The following is a 21,973-nucleotide window of genomic DNA, read 5'->3' as shown; positions in this document are numbered from 1 at the left end:
TGAAGCCCATTGAAAATCTGTGGGACATGTTGGAACAGTGGATAAAACGCCGACTTGAGCATCTCCACAATCAGATGGAACTGCACAATCAAATCCTCAGCGAGTGGCTTAACCTGGATGCGACATACCTGCACAACCTTGTGGACTCGTTTCCTAACCAAATCCAGGCAGTTAACTTCCACAGCCGGAGTTGCACAGTATTATATGATGCTTGTAAAATTTTTTACAGGGGTGACTAACTTTTTGTCCAGTGAGCTTATTACCAATCCATATTTATTAATTCATTTTGAAGTAGTGGTGTCACTATGTTAATTACAGTATCCAGAAGTCTTACACTCGAAAACACATTAATTATTATTCAAAACATATATAACAAAATATGTGGTTTAGAAAGAATTATAGCAAATCCAGTATACAATATACCAGTACTTGGGGTAACAGAAGGCCGAAGACAGTAATTTATTACTTTGTGGTGGTAAGTGCAAGTCTCAATTGATGGATGGCTGTACTGGGAGAAGCATTTGGTGAAGACCATCCAATAGTGGTTGCAATAATGAGAGTGAGAAAAACTAAAAGAGTAAAGGAAATAATAGAGAAGAAAATAAATGTATGGAAATTATAAGATAAAAATGTACAGGAGATACTGAAACAACAAATAAATTTTGGCAATGGAAGTTGGAAGTGCGGAAGGGTCCAACTTAAAAGATACATTTCTAAGCTGAACAAAGAACACCTGTGTTAGAACATCAGCAAGAGTAAAAGAAAAGGAGACACCATGGTGAGTATGCACATAGCTGATGAAAGATGCAGGTTGAGAGTCACTTACACAGCCAAAAGAGATAAAGAAAACATGTGAAGACTATGTTGACAAATTCCTGAATGTGAAAAATAGTGCATGATAGACAATAGTGATACAGTATGAAGAGACAGAAGTAGAAAACAACATTACAATATTAAAGGAGGTATTAACAGTTAAAAGGACAAAAGAGAAGAAAGCAGTAGACATTGATGAAATCCACATGGGGCTGATACCTAATGGAACAAAATTAAACAAAAAGAATAGTGGAAGGAGAGAGAAAGTTGGAGAAGTACCACAAATGCCCCGACGCAGCAGGATAAGGAGAAATGATGATGATAAAAATAAATGTTTATGAAAAGAATCATGGCACTGATGGATTGATTCACTGTAGATACTAGTAAACTTCACATATTTTGAGTTCTATTTTCATGACCTGAAAACAAAATTCACAACTTTTTCAGAACCTTCATGACCAAAACTACAAATGATGACTTTTTCATTACTTTCATGACCTGTAGACACCCTGGCATATTAAGATAGGAAAGGGCCCACCTATTCAATACAATACCTATTTACCGCATTAAATTTAAACACCACCGGGCGAGTTGGCCGTGCGGTTAGAAGCGTGCAGCTGTGAGCTCGCATCCGGGAGGTAGTAGGTTCGAACCCCACTGTTGGCAGCCCTGAAAATGGTTTTCCGTGGTTTCCCATTTTCACACCAGGCAACGATGGGATGGCGATGATGGGATAGGAAAGGCCAAGGAGTGGGAAGAAATTGGCCATGGCCTTAAATAATGTACAGCCCCAGCATTTGCCTGGTGTGAAGATGGGAAACCACGGAAAACCATCTTCAGGGCTGCCGACAGTGGGATTCGAACCCACTATCTCCCGGATGCAAGCTCACAGCTACGCGCCCCTAACCGCACGGCCAACTCACCCGGTGAAGATGCCTTTAATGATGGCAAAACACGTATGGTTAGTACAGTGACCACCAAAGAAGAATTTCTGGCAAACCCAAGCGAGGTGTATATAGCGAGCCGACGAGAAGGAGAGCCCATATTCCCCGAGAACCCAACTAGTCTTTCCTGCTGGAAAAAGACGCTTTTCTATTCAACAACCAGCCATTACGAACAAGACTCATCATCATAAAAAACAGGAAGGATGTTAAAAGCAGGCAATGATTTTCCTTTCCTTCATGTAAAGCCACAACAGCTGCTAAATATTAAATATGATTTTCATTTATGCAGACCCTGGCATCTTTGAAGAAAATTCTGTGACTTGTAGTCTGTCTCCTATTATTTCACTAATGTTGTTTACCAAGGCCTCAGCTGTACGCGGATTGTTCCGATAGATTTTCTGTTTGAAATGTACCCACAAATAAAAGTCACACATAGGCACTGAGATGTGGAGAAAGTGCTGGCCATAATCCCCTACTAATTAGCTGGTCACTGAACACATTTCTAATTGCATCCATAGAATTATGTGTAGTGAGGGCCATAGCACAGTCTTGCTGAAAGTAGGCACAGTCTCTTGCTTCCACAGTCAAAATGTTAAAGAAGGGATGCATTTTTATTTTTTTACATAATTTGATTTACATTCCACTGACACAGATAAGCCTTATAACTGAGCAAGTGGCCGAACGGTCTGAGTCACGTAGCTATCAGCTTGTATTTGAGAAATGGTGGGTTCGAACCTCACTTTTGGCAGCCCTGAAGATGGTTTTCCATTGTAATGCCAGGTAAATCCTGGGGCTGGACCTTAATTAAGGTTATGGTCACTTCTTTCCTCCTCCTAGCCCTTTCTTATCCCATTGTCGCCATAGGACCTATCTGTTATATGAAATGAATTTCACTATGGTCCGTATTGATGATTTATCACCATCAACAAGGATGAGAAGGTCCACCTACACACAAGTATGAAGGATGAGTTTTTCACCTAATCAATACTTTATTTTACAAAATGTTTAGAATTATTTACATTAAAACAGTACTGGTTTCGACCTGTACATAGGTCATCATCACCTATTCAATACTGAATATAATATGTTAATATTAGTTATTACATTGGGACTAGTTTTGACCCTTGTATTGGGTCATCTTCAGCCTTAAATTATAAAGGGAAAAGAACATTAAATGTAACTTGAAAATACCGACACCTAATATAACAATATGGGAGTGTCTTGAAGCATTGATGAAATATGTTGTGGTTACACGTGAGTCCATTAAAATTGATGTCTCTTGCAGATATGTCCAACACCTTTGTGTCACTTTTTCTTTTACGATAATTATAATCTTCATATAAAACAGTACATTGCACTTATGTCCAACAATTTTGTCCCCTTTTCTTTTAAGGAAATCACGATCATAATACAAAACAGTACAATCTTGCACATACTGTATGTTGAAACTAGTCCTGATGTAATAAATAATATTAACATTTTATATGCAGTACTGAATAGGTGTACCTTCTCATCCTTGTTGATAGGACCTATCTGGGTTGGTGTGACGTAAAAAATAGGGTCTTACGGCGACAATGGGATAGGAGTGGGAAAGAAGCGACCTTGGCCTTAAATAAAGTGTGAAAATGGAGGAAATACGGAAGACCATCATCAGGTGTGCCGACAGTGGGCTTTGAACCGACTATCTCATGAATGCAAGTCGATAGTTACGTGACTGAAACTGCGCAGACATTTGCTCAGTAGAAGGTATGCAAAATAATGTCCAAGTATCATCCGGATGTCAGTGTTCCATAAACATACATGGGTCCAATAACTCTTAGTCCACAACTCCACGCCAAATGACCACTTTCGTGTCATAAAGAGGTACCTTGTTTATCGTGTAGAGAATGTATTCCAGTGTTCAGTGCTGGGTGTTCTGAGAATTAACATATTCACTGAGGTGAAACCAAGCTTTGTCAGAAATGATCAAACACAAAGGATTTGAATTTCTGTCATGCACAGATTGTAGCACTTGCCAGCAGAAGTTAACACAAACGACACTGCAACATTTAACCTGTGCACTACGGAAACCTCAGTGGGAAAAAATTTCAGGGTTTCCCTCTCAGCATTGAGGTGGATGAGATAACACACTCCTCTACTAAATGGCTAGACAGTTTATGAGAGCTAACTTAAAGTTAAGACCCTCTTTTACATAATACCTTTTTTCTGTTTAAGATGGATCCAGTTGCAGACTACTTTTCAAACAAAGCACGGACATATGGTTTTGATGGTATAGAACTTTCCAGAAACTGTTTGGAATACTTCCACACACACTTATCATACGATTTATTTTTAAAAAGATATGTTTCAACAGTAAACACTCATTACACAAAGGTGTACTTAACCATGATGGATAATTGTTACTGTGCACTATAAGACCACAATCACTGAGCGTGTTAAGTACTTCACGTGTCTCACTAACACCACAGCTCTACTAACGACCAAACCTCACAGGATAGAGAATGGGACAAAGCAGCTTCCTGCATCCCTTGATTGGGGGAATGCAGCCTGTCCTTCTCATCAGCTCACTATGCGCACCTTGCTTGAGTGTGCCATAAGCTCCTGTTTGGTGGTCACTGTGTTTTATAAATTCTTACACAAAATATTGACTATGTGATCACTTTTACATTTCTTTGTAATTGACATTCAAAAAAGGTTTTTAGAAAAGGAGACATCATTCTTCTTTTGCTATAGATATCATCTGCAGAAAAAACACCAGGGTCCATGCCCTACGCTGATGTAATGCTTGCTGCTACTAATAGAACTACAGTGGCAATTCCAGACATGGATCGACTACCTCAACTATTTCGGACTCTGCCTGAACATCAATATAACTAGATGCTTGGAGACTGTTATCATTCCTGGAATGCTCCAAATCAGCAGCCAAACTATAACGAACAGAGGGCAATCTCTGGTATTTTGACTCCCATCACCACAGTGATGGGTACATCAGTGGCAACATGTGAGTAAGGGTGTGAAACACTGCTAGGATTTATTGACATGAATTCATTGATGTGCTATGCAACATACGAATGCTAACCCAACTCAAATCCAAGTTTTACAACTGCTGGGCAGCAAAAACTGATCCCTAAAACCATACAACAATCCATTGAATATTGGGTATTTCCTTTCCTGACCAAGTCACAAATGACCATCCAATGCCAATTTAGTATGTCATGAGAGGTCAGCTTCGCAGGTATGGATATGTATTTTTTTTCAAAGCATTTTTGGACAGGGTCTGAGAGGCTAAACACTGTGGCTTAGCTGCTGGTTTTCTACTTGGATGGCAGAGGTTCGAATCCCACTTGAATTCAGGTTAGAAATCTTGCCTGAAAAAATACGTGGTATCAGGAAGGGTATCTGACCTTAAACCATCATACCAAAACCAAAATAAGCCTGAATGGCTCCAGAGACCCCAGAAATACCTGGGATAAGCTGAAGAATGTTAATTTTTGGATAGAGTGTAATATTGTTTGGCAAAAGTTCTCATTTCGATGATATTTTAATGTTAAAAAAGGGCGCTACTTGTAAACTGCCAATGGTCCTCCTTACTTTCACCATAAGCCATGGTATTTGAGCTGTTTATCCTAACAATTATCAATTTATATGCATACAATCTTCTAGCACAAAGAGTAAGCCTAGTAATGAGTTACTAGAATGCTAGGGTATTATACACACCCACAATACCAGGTGGCCTTGATATACTGTGGCATTGCTAATGAAAATTTGTTAAAGTCGAAGCCATTCTTTTCAGTTTTGACTTACGAGGGAAGTGTGTGAAGCAAGGAATTGCACATTGTGCTGAAAATTTGCACACATGTTGGGTGAGCCCAACTAGGCAGAACTGTGGAAAAAAAAAATTCAAAAATGTTCTCCTCATGCTAGAAGGTAAGATTAAGACTGACATGTTCAAAATGTAAGTACACGTGCTGGTGTATAAAGTATACCACCCGTAATAAAGAAGGTAATTTTTTTCTTGTATTGCTTTGTGGGCTCTTAGGCATCATCTAACATTTCTCCGAGATGTTCGCTACGACTATAAGCAATGCCATTGTTGTTGGATTTGTTAGTGTTGATTCACGGGAATAAACAATGAGCTGTAGCGTATTGTGAACAACGTACACCACGTGTGTAGTTATGCAATTACAATATCAATTCAGTTATTTAACTCACTGTATGCTCTTTTTTTTACATGATATTTTAATAGAATTATAAACTACCTTTATGTCTCGCATGGTTGTTTTTGTAGGACTTGCATACAAGCTAAAAATATGAAGCGGCTCACTGAAATCTATCAGGCTATAGCGCAAGAAAAATTGGAAGAAGAAGTTGAAGGAGACACAGATACTTATGAAGAAGAATTTATAGAGGAAAACGATCACAATACAGAATCAGAAGAAGATTCGAGTGACTCAGGACAAGAAAGGGATAGTTCTGATAGTGATGATGTGTTGAAATGCCTCTCAGCATTCAAGAACAAGACCTCGTGGACAGTTTGGATGGTATGTTGATATTTTAATTTCCTTTGTGGCTTTTGTCTCTTATAAACAGTGTGTTTATCTGTTGTGCTTATTGGTATTTACAGGTATCAATAACAATTCTGTGGAAAGCACTATCATAACGTGGACAGCTATTCTACTTTTACTGTCACCTCAAGTAAGGTATGGGGCCAATGACCTCGATGTTAGGCCCCTTTAAACAACAATCATCATCATCAAGTAAGGTATCATATGACAGAAATGCAAACAAATCTGACTGGCACTGATCGCTCTCGCGGGAACATGAGAGATGCATACGTAGACATGGACTTTAAACGAAAGGCTGTTGAATATGTGGAGTAGCTTGGTCACCTGTGCGACTATAGGTTCTGTTTGGTCTGTATTGTAATGATATCACAATTAGGAGAATGTTTGGCTCCTAAGACTGGTTTGCTTGAAAACGATTCTTTCTTTAGCATTTCTAGTTTTTTATCCAATACTTTCTGTTTAGCAGGAAGAAAGTTATCTAATTTATTCTGAACCGAGTCTTGAAAAATGTTCCATTGCGCTTTAGTAAGCAAGGCAGCGGCCCTGAGGTGAGTCTCATATAACTCCTGATTCAAAACAATTTTTTTCTTATAAAGAAATTTTAACTCATTTTTAAGACAAAATCTTTTACATTTTTGTTGTACGTTACATTGGTGAGAAAGTACCTGATTCGTTTTAAATATCCTCTTTAAAAAAATTCGGGCACAGATTAAATTCGATACATTTTTTGATAAACTTTATATCCTTGCTTATCTTTCCTACCTTGATCCTTAAGCTCAAATACCGATGGGCCACCATCTTTGCCTGGTGGGCTTCTTCGGTTAAATTTATAAATTTCATTGTTTGTCCGTATTGAACCAAGATTACAACTTTTATTATAATTTGGATCCACCTTATTCAATACATAAAAACTGTTGTTTACATGAAATTACAACATATATTTCAATCAGAACTAGTTTCGACGCCCGTCTGCATCATCATCATCATCATCAGCTGATATAGGTTCTTGGAAAAATTGGCAATCACATAAGTTTATCTACGTCAAATTGAACACAATTTAAAACCACATTAACAACTTAAAACTGTGTTACGATTATACTGTCTCAAAGTCCATATTTTCTACAAGTCCGAGACTTGCGAGTCTTAAACCATAAATTGATGAAAACATAAGCAAACTGGTTTGCTCACTTATAAAATAATGTTGATTTAAAAGAACAACTTAAAAATTAAATAATCTTGAAGAAACATTAGCTTAATTTATCACACTTCTTAAAACGTGACGTAGAATCGTATTAAAATACTTCAATAAAATCTTCAGAGTCGCTTTAATGGAGCTATCCTAGTGAGGTGGAAACCAGCAATCGGTCCTTTAAGATGTTAACAAGTACAACGTTCCGAGTTCAATGCGGACCTGTAATAATAGGAATGTAATAAACTATCACTTAACTGAAGAGGCAATATATAAAATTACGTCTTATAACGTAAATGTTTTTACGTGACTCACCTCAAAAGACCGCTGTCCATGCGAAGCACAATGAAGCCTAGCGAGCAGTGTTGTGATAGTAATCAAGTGTCCAAGGTTGGTCGGGACCGAAGGGGGGAAATAGGGGAAAGTGGGAGGAGCAACTGAGGAACGGCAACCTGTTGGAGCTCTGGACGGCGTGGTCGTAAAAAGCAACTAGTAAAGCTATTACGCATAATATGAAACACCATCCTATTGACAGGAATATGTACATTTTAAAAAGTCAATAAGGAAATCAAATAGAATATTTGATTTTCAAAAATTTCATTTAAATTAAGGTTTGGATTAAAATACTGTTCCAGGTGTATATAGGTTGCTGTTCCTCAGCTGCTCCTCCCACTTTCCCCGATTTCCCCCCTTCGGTCCCGACCAACCTTGGACACTTGATTACTATCACAAAACTGCTCGCTAGGCTTCATTGTGCTTCGCATGGGACAGCGATCTTTTGAGGTGAGTCACGTAAAAACATTTACGTTATAAGACGTAATTTTATATACTGCCTCTTCAGTTAAGTGATAGTTTATTACATTCCTATTATTACAGGTCCGCATTGAACTGGGAACGTTGTACTTGTTAACATCTTAAAGGATTGATTGCTCGTTTCCACCTTACTAGGATAGCTCCATTAACCTTTTCCATCCCATGCCCGAGTTAACTCGGATGTCAACATGTCTCCCGCTGCCCCAAACACGAGTTAACTTGGGTTTTAAACTAAGCATTCTTCTCCACTTCCGAATTCAGTCTGACGCTGTAGTTCTGTTGTTTATCACATGTTCTCTTCAGATGACAGACGATTTATCAATCGTATTGCCGTATTTTGACGAAAATTATGTGCGTATTGTTTTTGTTTAACAGCTGTCTTCTGTCTTCCAAGACAGAAGTGTAAATTAAGCATGAAGGAAGATTGTATTTTAGACATGTTAGGGAATTGTGATGAGCCTGACTTAAATGAGTATAGTGAAGTTAAGTTTTAATGTATACAGCTGTAGATAATTTTCATGCCATTGACAAAAGAAAAATGAAAATCACAGAGTCTGTTTCCAGTCATTCAAGCGAGTCAGGAATGAAATGAATGTAGCCCCCATCTAGCGGCGAGGATAGGAATTGTGAGGGTGCCGAAGCCTGTCACACTCCTCTCGGGCGATGATTAATGACTGGCAGATGAAATAAAATGATCCTGGAGAGTGTTGCTGGAATGACGGATGACCAGGAAAACTTGATTACCCGGAGAAAAATCTGTCCCGCCTCCACTTTGTCCAGCACAAATCTCACATGGAATGAGCTGGAATTGAACCGTGGAACCCAGCAGTGAGAGGCCAGCGCGCTGCCACTTCAGCCACAGAGGCTACATCTGGCAAAAGAGCCAAGAGAAAACTTTGCTACTATTGTCTCTCCATGACTGTTCATTAGCTGTGCAAATAGGCCTACAAGCAGTTTTTAGCCTCTTTCAACCAATGTTGAAACTTCCAGAAAAATCTGGTGTGGAACATCCATAAGGCTTAAACGAACTTGGGAGTGTAAAGGTTAAAGCTACTCTGAAGATTTTATTGAAGTATTTTAATACGATTCTACGTCACATTTTAAGAAGTGTGATAAATTAAGCTAATGTTTCTTCAAGATTATTTTATTTTTAAGTTGTTGTTCTTTTAAATCCACGTTATTTTATAAGCGAGTAAACCAGTTTGCTTATGTTTTCATCAATTTATGGTTTAAGACTCGCAAGTCTCGGACTTGTAGAAAATATGGACTTTGAGACAGTATAATTGTAACACAGTTTAGGGTTGTTAATATGGTTTTAAATTGTGTTCAATTTGACATAGATAAACTTATGTGATTGTCAATTTTTCCAAGAACCTATATCAGCTGATGATGATGATGCAGAAGGGCGTCGAAACTAGTTCTGATTGAAATATATGTTGTAATTTCATGTAAACAACAGTTTTTATGTATTGAATAAGGTGGATCCAAATTATAATAAAAGTTGTAATCTTGGTTCAATACGGACAAACAATGAAATTTATAAATTTAACCGAAGAAGCCCACCAGGCAAAGATGGTGGCCCATTGGTATTTGGGCTTAAGAATCAAGGTAGGAAAGATAGGCAAGGATATAAAGTTTATCAAAAAAATGTATCGAATTTAATCTGAGCCCGAATTTTTTAAAGAGGGTATTTAAAACGAATCGGGTACTTTCTCACCAACGTAACGTACAACAAAAATGTAAAAGATTTTGTCTTAAAAATGAGTTAAAATTTCTTTATAAGAATTTTTTTTTTTGAATCAGCAGTTATATGAGACTCACCTCAGGGCCGCTGCCTTGCTTACTAAAGCACAATGGAACATTTTTCAAGACTCGGTTCAGAATAAATTAGATAACTTTCTTCCTGCTAAACAGAAAGTATTGGATAAAAAACTAGAAATGCTAAAGAAAGAATCGTTTTCAAGCAAACCAGTCTTAGGAGTCAAACATTCTCCTAATAAAGATTTAATCAGGAGTTTTCATACACCTTTCCAAGACCGTTTTGAATGAGAAAGAAATGCAAATTCTTTCTAAAGGCCCAAAACATTACTGGCCTAATTTCAACCTGGCCAAAAAGTCCAAAAAATGATATCACAACCCAGCATGATTTTTGCGGCAAAGCATATGATCCTGATATCAGAAAAAAATGTCATTGCTTCTTTTGTTACACATCTAGTTTTCGTGTTAATTGCCATTTACTGTCCGAAAATGTGTCATTGCAGCTCAGTGCTGCTTTGTGATAACAGTGAATTGGCTGTCGTTAGTGTTGCAGCGGTTTGCTTTGTTACTCTTGCGTGTGTTTGTCAATCTAAACCTCCTCCACCAACTTTGTCTCCACCACTGAATTAGTCTGATAACAGAGTCTACTTTTTAGCTCGTGGTAGTGGTAATGTGGTGAAGTCCTATGACAGTCAGTTGCGTCGTGAGTGTGGCGGAGTCTGACCATTTTTATACTGTGTTGTGTTGTGGAAATGGCAAGTGTGTCAGGAATAAGAAGATGTGTGAATAAGCAAGACTCATTCTTTTACATGTGTAGGTGTTATATTATAAAGGGACAGAGTACGCCAATAACTGCATCGGTGAAACGTTTATATTATGCATATTTAAGGTCAAATTAGGAGATTTGGACAAGTCGTTGGTTCCCCACGTAATTTTCAAAACATGCTTGAAAATCTACAACCGTGGAGCATTGGGAAATATATAGCCCTCCCATTTGGGATAGAGATGGCTTGGCGTGAGCCCCAGTACCATAACAGTGTCCGTTACTTATGTCTGTGTAAAGTAGTAGAATTCAATAAGAGAAACAAGGAGAGTATTGTGTACGCAAATTTAAAATCTGTGATGAGACCTGTTCCTCATGGACTGGAAATTCCAATACCTTCACCTCCTACCAGTTTACCTGACTCTGACCCTACGGGTTCCTCAAATTCCAACAATAATAATGTTAATTGTTTTACGTCCCACTAACTACGTTTATGATTTTTCGGAGATGCCAAGGTGCCAGAATTTAGTCCCACAGGTGTTCTTTTACGTGCTGGTAAATCTACCAACATGAGGCTGATGTATCTGAGCCCCTTCAAATACCACCGGACTAATCCAGGATCAAACCTGCCAAGTTGGGGTCAGAAGGCCAGCGCCTCAACCGTCTGAGCCACTCAGCTTGGTTCCTCAAATTCTAATGACGAGCAAGTCGATATAGACTTTTCGCCAGCTGCAGATGCAGCAAGTCCATAATTGTTAAAACAGTCGGAGTTGATGGATCTGATACGAGACCTTGGTCTCACGAAGGAAAAAGTGAACTACTAGGGTTACGATTGAAGGCAAAAAAATCTTCTTGCACCTGGAACTACCTTTTCTTGGTATAGATTTAGGGATAAAAAGTTCAGGAAGTATTTCAAAAAGGAAAATGATCGGACCTACTGCTGTGACATTCCAGGATTGATAGAACAGCTGGAAAGGGATTACAATCCTGAAGAATCGAGATTGATTGTGGATTCCTCTAAGAGGAGCTTAAAGGCTGTACTACTTCATAACGGAAACATTCTAGCTTTGATTCCAGTGGCACATTCTGTTTCTCTAAAAGAAAATTATATCACAGTGCAAACTGTTTTAGATAAAATCAAATATCATGGGCACCAGTGGGATGTGGGTAATGACTTAAAGGTGTGTGGTATTCTATTAGGAATGGGACAGCAGAGCTAGGGACAAACACTGGTCTACACCTTCCTGGCCCAAGAGACAAGTTTTAACACCGAGTGCAAAAAAATGTTACAAATGCTGCCTTAGTTGATCACAAAAAATAATTCTGCCACTGCTACACATAAACTGGTAATCATGAAGCAGTTTGTTAAGGCCTTCGACAAAATTAGCCCGTTTCAAGAACACTGCAAGCAATTTTTCACATTTATCTGATGCAAAGGTCAAAATTATCAATATTTGTCAGTACTTTTTATATGCAATATTCAGGTCTATCTCTTACTTTGATATACCAACTGCGAGAAAATGTGACGTGATACGTAGAAACGGATAACAGATTCGAGTTCAGTGACCCAAACTTAGTTAAGATCACCTATCACACCTCTTAATGCAAAGAAAAAAAAATGCTGCCTTGTGTATTTAAAGATTACATTATATGATAAAAAAAATTAAACAATATCTGCAATATCATTTAAGGATGCGACATAAAATGGCCCATGTTGCAGCGCAGCTTGTGAGCGCGAGTACAGGACAGTTGTTTGGAATGTTTCTCTTGAGCCGCCAACCAGGCGTGAGGCAGACTACACATCTGACCAGCATGAGCATTTCAAAAATGTGATGCACTTCCTGCTATCCAGTGAGGGTAGGAGGTAATTACGGAAATGTTTCTTTTCACGGTTCTGCCTAGTTGGCCTCACCCAACGTGTGTGAAAATTTTCAGCATGAACTGTGATTCCCTGGTTCAGACTCTTCGCTCATTAGTTAATATATAACCTTTAAGTTTTTCAGTCAGTGGAAATGAATGCAAGATTAACAGAACACTTGAAAAGAAAACCTCTTATTAATAAAAAGAATTTCATATTGAGCCTTTATTGAAGTGCTCATTTAATTAGTCAGTAATCTATTCGAATATATAAAGAAGATTTTATTTTATTAAGTACTAGTAACTGGCAGGGAACATCTACATTCAGCAGCAGATGTCAAAATTTCTGCAGGGAGCTTAGAGCTCAGGTTTGTTTGCTTGCCAGCTAAGTTTAGGAGGAGGAATTTCGAAACGACATACAGAAAGCAGAACAAGGAAACAATAGAACTCTAACAGCCAGACGAACGGACAACATTTCGGAGGCCCATAGAGAAGCTAGAAGAGCTGCAAATACATGTTTGAAGTAAGCGTCAGGTACGCGATGTGTTGAGCCAATAAAATTATAGAGCCACAGTCAATTTGGCTAGGCATTGGTCTATGCGAGTGATGGCCCCGATCGAGGATACAACAGCGTCTTAGAGAACGAATTGATAAAACCAATGAGTGCGTGGGCTAGCTAACTTACTATTCGGTGCGATTCATGCAGGTAACATCGTGAGAATTTTGTTTTTACATGAGTGATCGTGTGGGGACTTGTAAGTTTGTTGGAAGACGTTCAGTCTGCATTTAATCTATTCAAGTTTTCAAATACTGGGAGAATGGCATTTAACTTTCGATATCCTGAGGGAGAGAACAGTTTCATTTAATCATTTCAAATGCATAGTAGCCTGCCTGTGTAAATAGTTTCCCAAGGGCATAAACTTTAAAATTTCCAGTCTTGCATATACATGGGAAATATCTGATCTAGTTGCGGTAAGATAAGAGAGTTGTTCCGTTAGGCTGAATGAGAACTGGTTTCACGGTCAGTGGAAATTACCCCGGCTGTAGTACTGTAGTAATCGGCAGGTTAATCTTGACCTAGTTTCTAAATCGTCAACAAGGGGATGTTTTGGATGACATCCAGAAGCAGAAGCAGTGACGGAAAATACGACATCACCTTTCTACGTCTGGATGGAGACAAACAGACTGATCCAAGTCTTTTCTGAAGGCATCATCATCGATATGGCTGGCTAAAACACAATGGGGGCCAGCTGTCCTGAAAGGCTGGTGGCAATAAGTCAACAAAATAGATGAGTACAGAATTTTCAATGTAATTACGTGAGTGTGAACGTGTTTTAATGTTGCAAAAGGGGATAGGTTAGTTTTATTATTTAATTTCAGTATATTTAGCTTTGGTTTGGAAGGACTACATCCTATTTAAAGTAAATGTTAGGAAGCTTGTTAATGTAAATATAACTGTAACATAAATGTGGACCAATTCCATAGCGATGGAGCTTGCTTTCTTACATTTTTATTCAGATTTATTATTGGGTGAGTGGTTAACATCTTTTACGAGTCTGTTTCATATTTTTTGCCTCAGTTATTTGATTTGTTTTGCTTTGATGTTTGAGATGCAGTGTAAGTCTCGGGGCTTAAAAGTAAATGTAAATAATAATTTAAATTAAAGTCAGGAAGGACTAGATTAAAGTATTAAGGGGAGCTCAAAGTGTACGGAAACATGCCGTCATGTTTTCTGGGATTTTCTTGCATGATGTGTGAATGAGAATGTGTGAGACGGTGGAGTTTGGATCCACAGATTTTGATAGCGTCATCTTCACGACTATTTGAATATCAAGATGAGTTTAAATTAGTGTTTGACTCACGAGTTCTTCAAACGCAGTTTCGTATGTCAAGTTCAGAATATTTTAGAATCAATTTCCTGTAAAATAAATTTTATCATTATTATTAATGAGAGTTTGAGTTGTTGAGATATATCAGTAATTTTCAGAAGTTCAGACATTATCAATTGTCTATGTGGCATTTTCTTAGTTTCAGATTATGATATTATTACAGAGTTGGCCACTGTATTATTCATGTTTAACTTTGATGATGATGATGATGATGATGATGTTGATGATGATGATGATGATGATGTTGATGATGATGATGATGATGATGATGCTTGTTGTTTAAAGGGGCCTAACATCTAAGGTCATTGGCCACTATGTTTAACTTTACAAGGGCGAGTGCTTTGATTTGGACCAGCACGGTCTTGTTTCATTTCAGGTGAGCGAATGTTAGACAACGTCTTTTTATATCCTTATTTAGTTTTGGCAACTTTAGGACAAGTGATATGGCTCAGTGTGACTTTGAGTAAGAGGACGCGTTCTTCATTTTCAAGGCCTGCATCTTCGTGTTTTTGTGACTTGCCTCCGGTAGACTGTTGAGCAGCGTGTGTAAAAGGGTTGGACCCTGTGTTTTTTTTGGTATTTGCTGCTTTATTTTGGGAGACTGATTCTCTGCTTTTGAGTCATTCTGCCATGTGTTGGAGAGGGTGATATGTTTGTCTACCGAGGAGAGTGTATTTTAGTGGCCTGATTTTATTGGTTTTTGTCCATGTCACTACGTGTTGCAGTAGACGAGATTTTTATATCGCGACATTTTGTTTGGTTTTTCTTTTGTGATATAACTGCACTGAGGAACATTTGTGTCATGTGATTTATTTCAGGAACCAACGTTGAGATATGTGTTGAAAATTAAAGCCTACTCTGTTATTTTTTATGAATTTGTGTCATGTAATTTATTTCAGGAATCCATGTTGATTTGTGTGTGTCGTTATAAAGTCCACCAGTTGATTGCTTTTGTGTCATATAATTTATTTCAGGAACCTACGTTGAATAGGATGCAGTGCTTAAAGTGTAAAATTATGTTTCATTATATTTTCCATCGAGGCTTTGAGTGAATGAGAGTTGTGTGAATGCTGCATGCTTTCTTGGTGAGCCCTGGAAAATATGACATGTTTTTGTGTCTTTATGTATATTTGCCATTTATGTGATTTTGTTGTGTGTGGTTCCACCCACAGTATTTGCTGTGTTCATAAGGTTGCTCATGATTCAGGGTGTATATATTTGTAGGATATTTTACCATTCAGCGTGTTATATATTGTACAGTTAGATTAATTTTTGTCTCCCCTTTGCACATTAAATCACATCTTTTCTTAAGGCTAGGGACCCCTACTGCAATGTCAAATGTGCAGGAAAGGGGAATGTACTCATCTACAGTTGCAAGTGTTAACAAAGGTAAAGCCAGGTGTGTGGTGCGAGCATGCAAGCCAATGTGTTAAAATTAATTTAACTTCAAGATTTGATTTGATGTTAAGTATGTGTGTCGGCATACATTGTACATTTGCAATATATTTTGATTCTCAAGATGGACTTTATCAAGCTGGAAAAAAAAAAAAAAATTCTGAATCATGTAAAAATTTGGATCATTTGATACATTTTGCTATTTTAAAAATATTTTTATTGTTTATTTTAATAAACTGATTTTCCTCCAAAAGTGATGTCATGCTTCGCCTTGGTTTATTTATAGCTTTCAGTTTACCTTACCGTGTCCATATATTGTTATATGTTCCCCATTAAAAAAACCAGGGTGTATATATTTTTAGGGCATTATTTTTATCATAGTTCAGACTGAGCAACCCTGGGAACAGCTGACTAGTCTGGGGCAAATTACCTTGATGGTAGGAAACGGGGACAATATTTTGTTCCTAAAAGATGCCTATCAAATCACTTTTATATCATGTGTATTTATTGTTTATGCTGCACAAATGTTAGCAGTCCACGCTCAACAGCTGAGAAGAGCAGGCACACAGTAACTAGAGTGCAAATAGGTAAGTTAAGAATACATTTCCACATTTATTAAAAACACTAAATACAGAAATTTAACTTTAAAATTATTTTGCACTTCTTCATAGTACTCACACATTCTTAATCAGTAATGTTTCGGGGGACAACGATTGTCTGCATCCGTGACATAAGTCACACGTGTCTCCTGGGTGGTGCTAAATAACAGTCACTTCGAAGTGAACAACTGAAGTTTAGAAGACCAAGGCAGCCAGGCAATCCAAATGATCTCCTGGTTGAATTACATTACTATGGGTACAACTCAGAAAAATGATCGTTTTAACACAATCAGCCCCGGATTGTAGGCAATGAGAGCATCCCTGTAGCCCAGACAATTTCACCTTTGACAAATAAAATAAAGATTGCAAAATTGGGCAAGGACATTCACTTCTTGAAACAATGTTTATCATACAATTTAACTCCGAATTTTCTCAAATCCAACTTGAAAAAAATACAACATAAATCCCCTCAACACTCGAAAACCCAAATCAAAGTAAATAAAATTTGGCTTAAGAATGAAATAAGATTCTTATACAAGAAAAAAATCTTTCTTGAACAATAAACTATATGAGACACACCTTGAGACAGCGCACTTACTCCCAAAGCTCAATGGGACATATTTAAAACAAAACTCGCGGAAAAACTATTCAACATACTGGCACAAAAACAAGCAACACATGAGAAGAAACTTAACAATCTCAAAAATAACGCAAGGCTAAACAGACCAACCACAAAAATTTCTAATAAAACGAGTACCCGTAACCAAGAGTCTTTAATAGAACATTTTCACCCCCCAGTAGTTAACTTGACAAAAATAAAACTGTCAGACAAGGAAAACGAGATCCTTGAAAAAGGACCAAAACACAATTGGCCAAATCCAAATTAAGTTAATATCGCTACGACACTAGTCATAGAATCAGAAACAGCCATAAACAAAATGCCTTCAGACTTACAAGATGAGGTCAGATTGGACGTTAAACAGAAATTAAACAAAATCCATAACCTAAAAAACAAATATTTAGTTACTGTTTAAAAAATTGTAACTCTGTAATTATTTAACGAAGTCAACCAAAACTTTCAGCAATTGTAGCTGAAGTGCGAATTAGTTGCGATGTCAAAAATAACGTTCATACGCATGGTTTTAGGAAAGATAGGACTAGATAAAAGTTCATCTGTGCTTCAATACATACGCAAAAGAGACTTTCTTACTTATCCCGTAATAATCAAAAGTCACACTCATTTTCTAAAGTTTGCTGAATTGTCACAGTTTTTCACTTCAAGTTCTTAGGAAATTTCCTTACTTTGTATTCTGTTTATAATACTGATAGTTTCATCCACTAAACACTGAAAGCCAGGCAACAGTTATAAAAAGTGAAGAAGTTTCCATGCAGTCTGAAGGTTCATCTATCTGACATTTAACTCCAGTATTTACATTGAAATTTTCCAATTTTGGAGCAGTATAACAAATGGCTTCACAAAAAGTGGTGTGTATGCACGTACAAGAGTAGGTACATAATTGTCAGTATCATCACCTTCACTATCAGGTGTATTTATACTGATAATAATTGCACTCATTCTTAGGTAAGCCAAACTGGCACCTTTCTTTCACCCCAATAAGACATACAACTCACTGTAACAGTAACTGCGTGCAAACATTTCTACACCAGGCCAAGGAGGTGCAGTCACAAGGGACCGTGCATAAAGAAGCTAAATAATGAACAATTACAAGGCACATACGAAGGTTCCGCTACATCAATATGTGCCAATTGCGAGCTGCTGAAGCACATAATGCAACACTGGTAAATGCCAATGGGAGGTCTTGTGATAAGAACGAACCACGTAGAAGTCTTGATTTCTATATACTGTACTGTATCCTCAAGAGGATAATGCCATTCATGGTATTTAGTTATACAATGGGTGTATTTATGCAACCCACTAGTTTATACTCTCTTATAACTGTGAAGTTCTTCAGTCTGTCAAAACGAATTCAAGATTAACCATATTCCGTGAAACAATAGATGACTCTGAATACAAGCAGGTTTCCGAAGGTAAAATACCATCGGTTGTCTGCCAGCACGTTCTTGTACAGCTTTAGATGGTTTTAATTTGGTATTCTCGAAAACGAAACACCAACGAAAAATGCATGCACGCACACCCCCCCTCTCTCTAATACCCACTGAAGTGCTAGTTTATAAATATGTACACTACACCTGATTCATCGCTAAAACCTACTTCTTCCCTTTCACTTTCTCAGTCACCCACTTTAGTCCAGCATCTCGTTACTTCAGGAATGTGGGTTTTACAAGAAAGCGTATATGTGTGTGCATAAAAATACTTTTTTTAGTGCCCAACTAAATGTTGAACCTATCGACAACATTTAATTTAAAGCTCCAATTATACTGAAATGAATCCATCCAAAAAATCACTATGCAAAACGCAAAATAAAGGGAAGGTGACCTTAATATATCTCGTTTTTTTTTTTTTTTTTAATTTGCTTTACGTCGCACAGACAGATAGGTCTTATAGTGATGATGGGATAGGAAAGGCCTACGGATGGGAAGGAAGCGGCCGTAACCTTAATTGAGGTGCAGCTCCAGCATTTGCCTGCTGTGAAAATGGGAAACCATGGAAAACCATCTCCAGGGCTGCCGACAGTGGGGTTCGAACCCTCTATCCCCTGGATGCAAAAGTACCTTGTTAACAAAGAAAATACCTGCAAATGACAAGAATGACACAAAACGTTAGAAAATTACCTAAAAATTTAGAAAAGAAAAAAGACCAAAAATGATGTTATAATGAAGCATTTCTATAATCTAGGCACCATAAAAGAAGTTCCAACACAACTTAGCAATGTGTGTTATATACCATTTAGAAGATGACATGTTAATATCCGCGCCCTGGTTATAAGGATATCTGAGACTTCAGGAATGTCAAATCTTCATAAATGATGTTTACTAGAGTACAAAATAAAAACTCATGAGTAAAGGAGGTGTTTTAAGGTTTTTAAGTGTCATATTTCGTGTTTCTACAGACTGGAAAAACTTGACAGTTATAAATCCTTATTAATAACCTTCCTTTTTTTTGCTTGTCCCATATAATCTTGCTGTGCGACTTATGGTATGGTTTCCTGGACAGCATCACACATAAATAAAATAAATAGGCCTACACTACGATATAATATGTGCCACATTATTCCTGGAAGTTCATAATATTCAACAATCAATCATCACAGTAAGTACTTACTGTGTAATATAACGCCTCTCTGGGGTGCTTCCCATAACGACCATACAGAGTTTCTTGATAAATACCCATCCGGGCAGAGACAAATAGAGCTATTGTTAACAGTAAGATTCCTGGAAAATGAGAAAAATGTGCAAATTAATTGTCATGGAATAATAAAATAAAGTCACCATACAATTTATCTAAACAATTATTTACATGTGTTCTTATGGTCATTTTTACTTCAGGTTATCTTCCTTATAATACATCAGTATTGCACATGAATATGTCATTTAGTAATATTGTGTACAAAAACCATGCACAGTATAGATATGTAAGCAAATACAACTACTCTTATTCTGGCAAGAACTGGAAATCATACAACCTGGAAAAATATGACAAATACAAGTAGTCTATAGCATTCCAGAAATATGTAAGTCTTTAGTCTTTACAACTTTATGAAAGAATGAAATAGTTCCACATATGATGATGATGATGATCATCATCATCATCATCTACTATTGGACTGTCTCAAGATAACATTCTCATGTATACATTGCTGAAATTCCCTTGTTTGGAGTTCTGAGTGTTCACATAAAGCATTTTGGAAATATGGGCTAATATTCCACCTAGTTTTCATATAAGATCTACCAGAGGTTGCCAATCTTTATGGCAACAAGCCCTCTGTCTACTGCTGCTATAGAGCATCCAGGGTTAAGGAAAGAGTAGAGGCCTAATGCGCTTAGTGAGTTTTATTGTTGCCATAGTCCCACCACCGCTGAGACACTTGTTGTGAGGTACAGAGACAACATAAAATTATACATTGCCTGGTGCAGCTGTTACAACAGTATGTTAAGTAGGAATAATAATAATAATAATAATAATAATAATAATAATGCCAGGCTGAGTGGTTCAGACAGTTAAGGCGCTGGCCTACTAACCACAACTTGGCAGGCTTGATCCTGGCTCAGTCCGGTGGAATTTGAGTGGGTTCATACGTCAGCCTTGAGTCGATAGATTTACTGGCATATAAAAGAACTCCTGTGGGACTCAATCCCGGCACCCCAGGGTCTCCGTAAACCATAAAAGTAGTTAGTGGGACATAAAAGAAAATAACATTATTATTAATAATCTTCATCTTCTGCTGCTGCTGCTGCTGCTGCTGTGCAAATGGGTCACTTAGGACCATGCGGAATCAACATTTGTTGAGCTCTCCTCCTTGCCCAATAGATCTTTATTTTCATCGATTGTTGTAATTTTTGTTGTTCTGACCAGGTACGTCATGTTGGTTTCTTCTCATCTTCTTCAATTCCCCTTGTGCGAACAGTTTTCCTGATTTTATCTCTATCCTGCAGATTTGATGATCCTAATTCAGCGAGGTCTTTCTCGACTTGCTTATACAATTTTGATCTCGTCTGTTTGATTTGCAGAAATGTGTGTATTCGATAAGTAAGTCTTGTGTTATTAATTCTTTCCAAATGGCTTAAAAATTGAATTTGTTGCAGTCTCATTGTACCAATAAGTTTAGAAATTTTTAAATATATTTCAGAGTTGGGTTTGGGGTAATGTTTTCCATTTTTGATTCTCGGCCCTAAGATTTTTCTCATGACTTTCCTTTCTTTATTCCCTAATTGTTCCTTTAGGTTTTTATGATGTAAAATTGTTTCTAAAGCACAGAGAACTTCAGGTTTGATCACTGTTAAGCAATGACAAATTTTACTATTCCAGGTCAAGCATGTTTTGTTATAAACATTCTTTGTGTGTAGAGAAGAAATTTCCATTTTCTGAAATCTTGCAGCTACCGATTTATTTTCATTGCCATTTTCAGTGATCCATTCACTTAAGTACTTAAATTCCATTACTCTTGCTATTTTATTCATATCAATGGTAAGTTCAGGCAGAGCATTTTTGATATTTGTCATAAATTTAGTTTTTTCATATGAGATTTTAAGTCCTATTTTTGCTGCTTGCTCTTCCAGTATAGCAATCTGTTTTTGTGCATCAGAGATGTCTTTGGCAATTAGTGCCATATCATCACCAAAACACTAGACAGTCAATGTCAATACCCTTAATTTTTGGTCTTAGTCAGTGAAACGGTGCACCTACTTTTCTCCACTCTCTGACAACTTTTTCAAGAGCACAATTAAGCAGTAAAGCGAGGAGAGCCT

General features: G+C 37.4%; 1 protein-coding gene across 1 annotated transcript in view; it reads right to left on the bottom strand.

Moving 5' to 3' along the window:
• The window catches only part of Efr (ER GDP-fucose transporter), a 196,781-nt gene that overhangs the window by 39,039 nt on the left and 135,769 nt on the right, over positions 1–21,973 (bottom strand). Inside the window, exon 6 of the mRNA XM_067141049.2 lies at positions 19,830–19,939. Within this exon, the coding sequence (XP_066997150.1) occupies positions 19,830–19,939 (110 nt within the window). The remainder of the gene's footprint in view (positions 1–19,829; positions 19,940–21,973) is intronic.

This window comes from Anabrus simplex, chromosome 2 (assembly GCF_040414725.1).
Source record: "Anabrus simplex isolate iqAnaSimp1 chromosome 2, ASM4041472v1, whole genome shotgun sequence".
In the NCBI taxonomy this organism is placed as follows: Eukaryota; Metazoa; Arthropoda; class Insecta; order Orthoptera; family Tettigoniidae; genus Anabrus; species Anabrus simplex.
The sequence above is the reverse complement of the archived record's forward strand: the minus strand, read 5'-3'. Positions and strand labels throughout refer to the sequence as shown.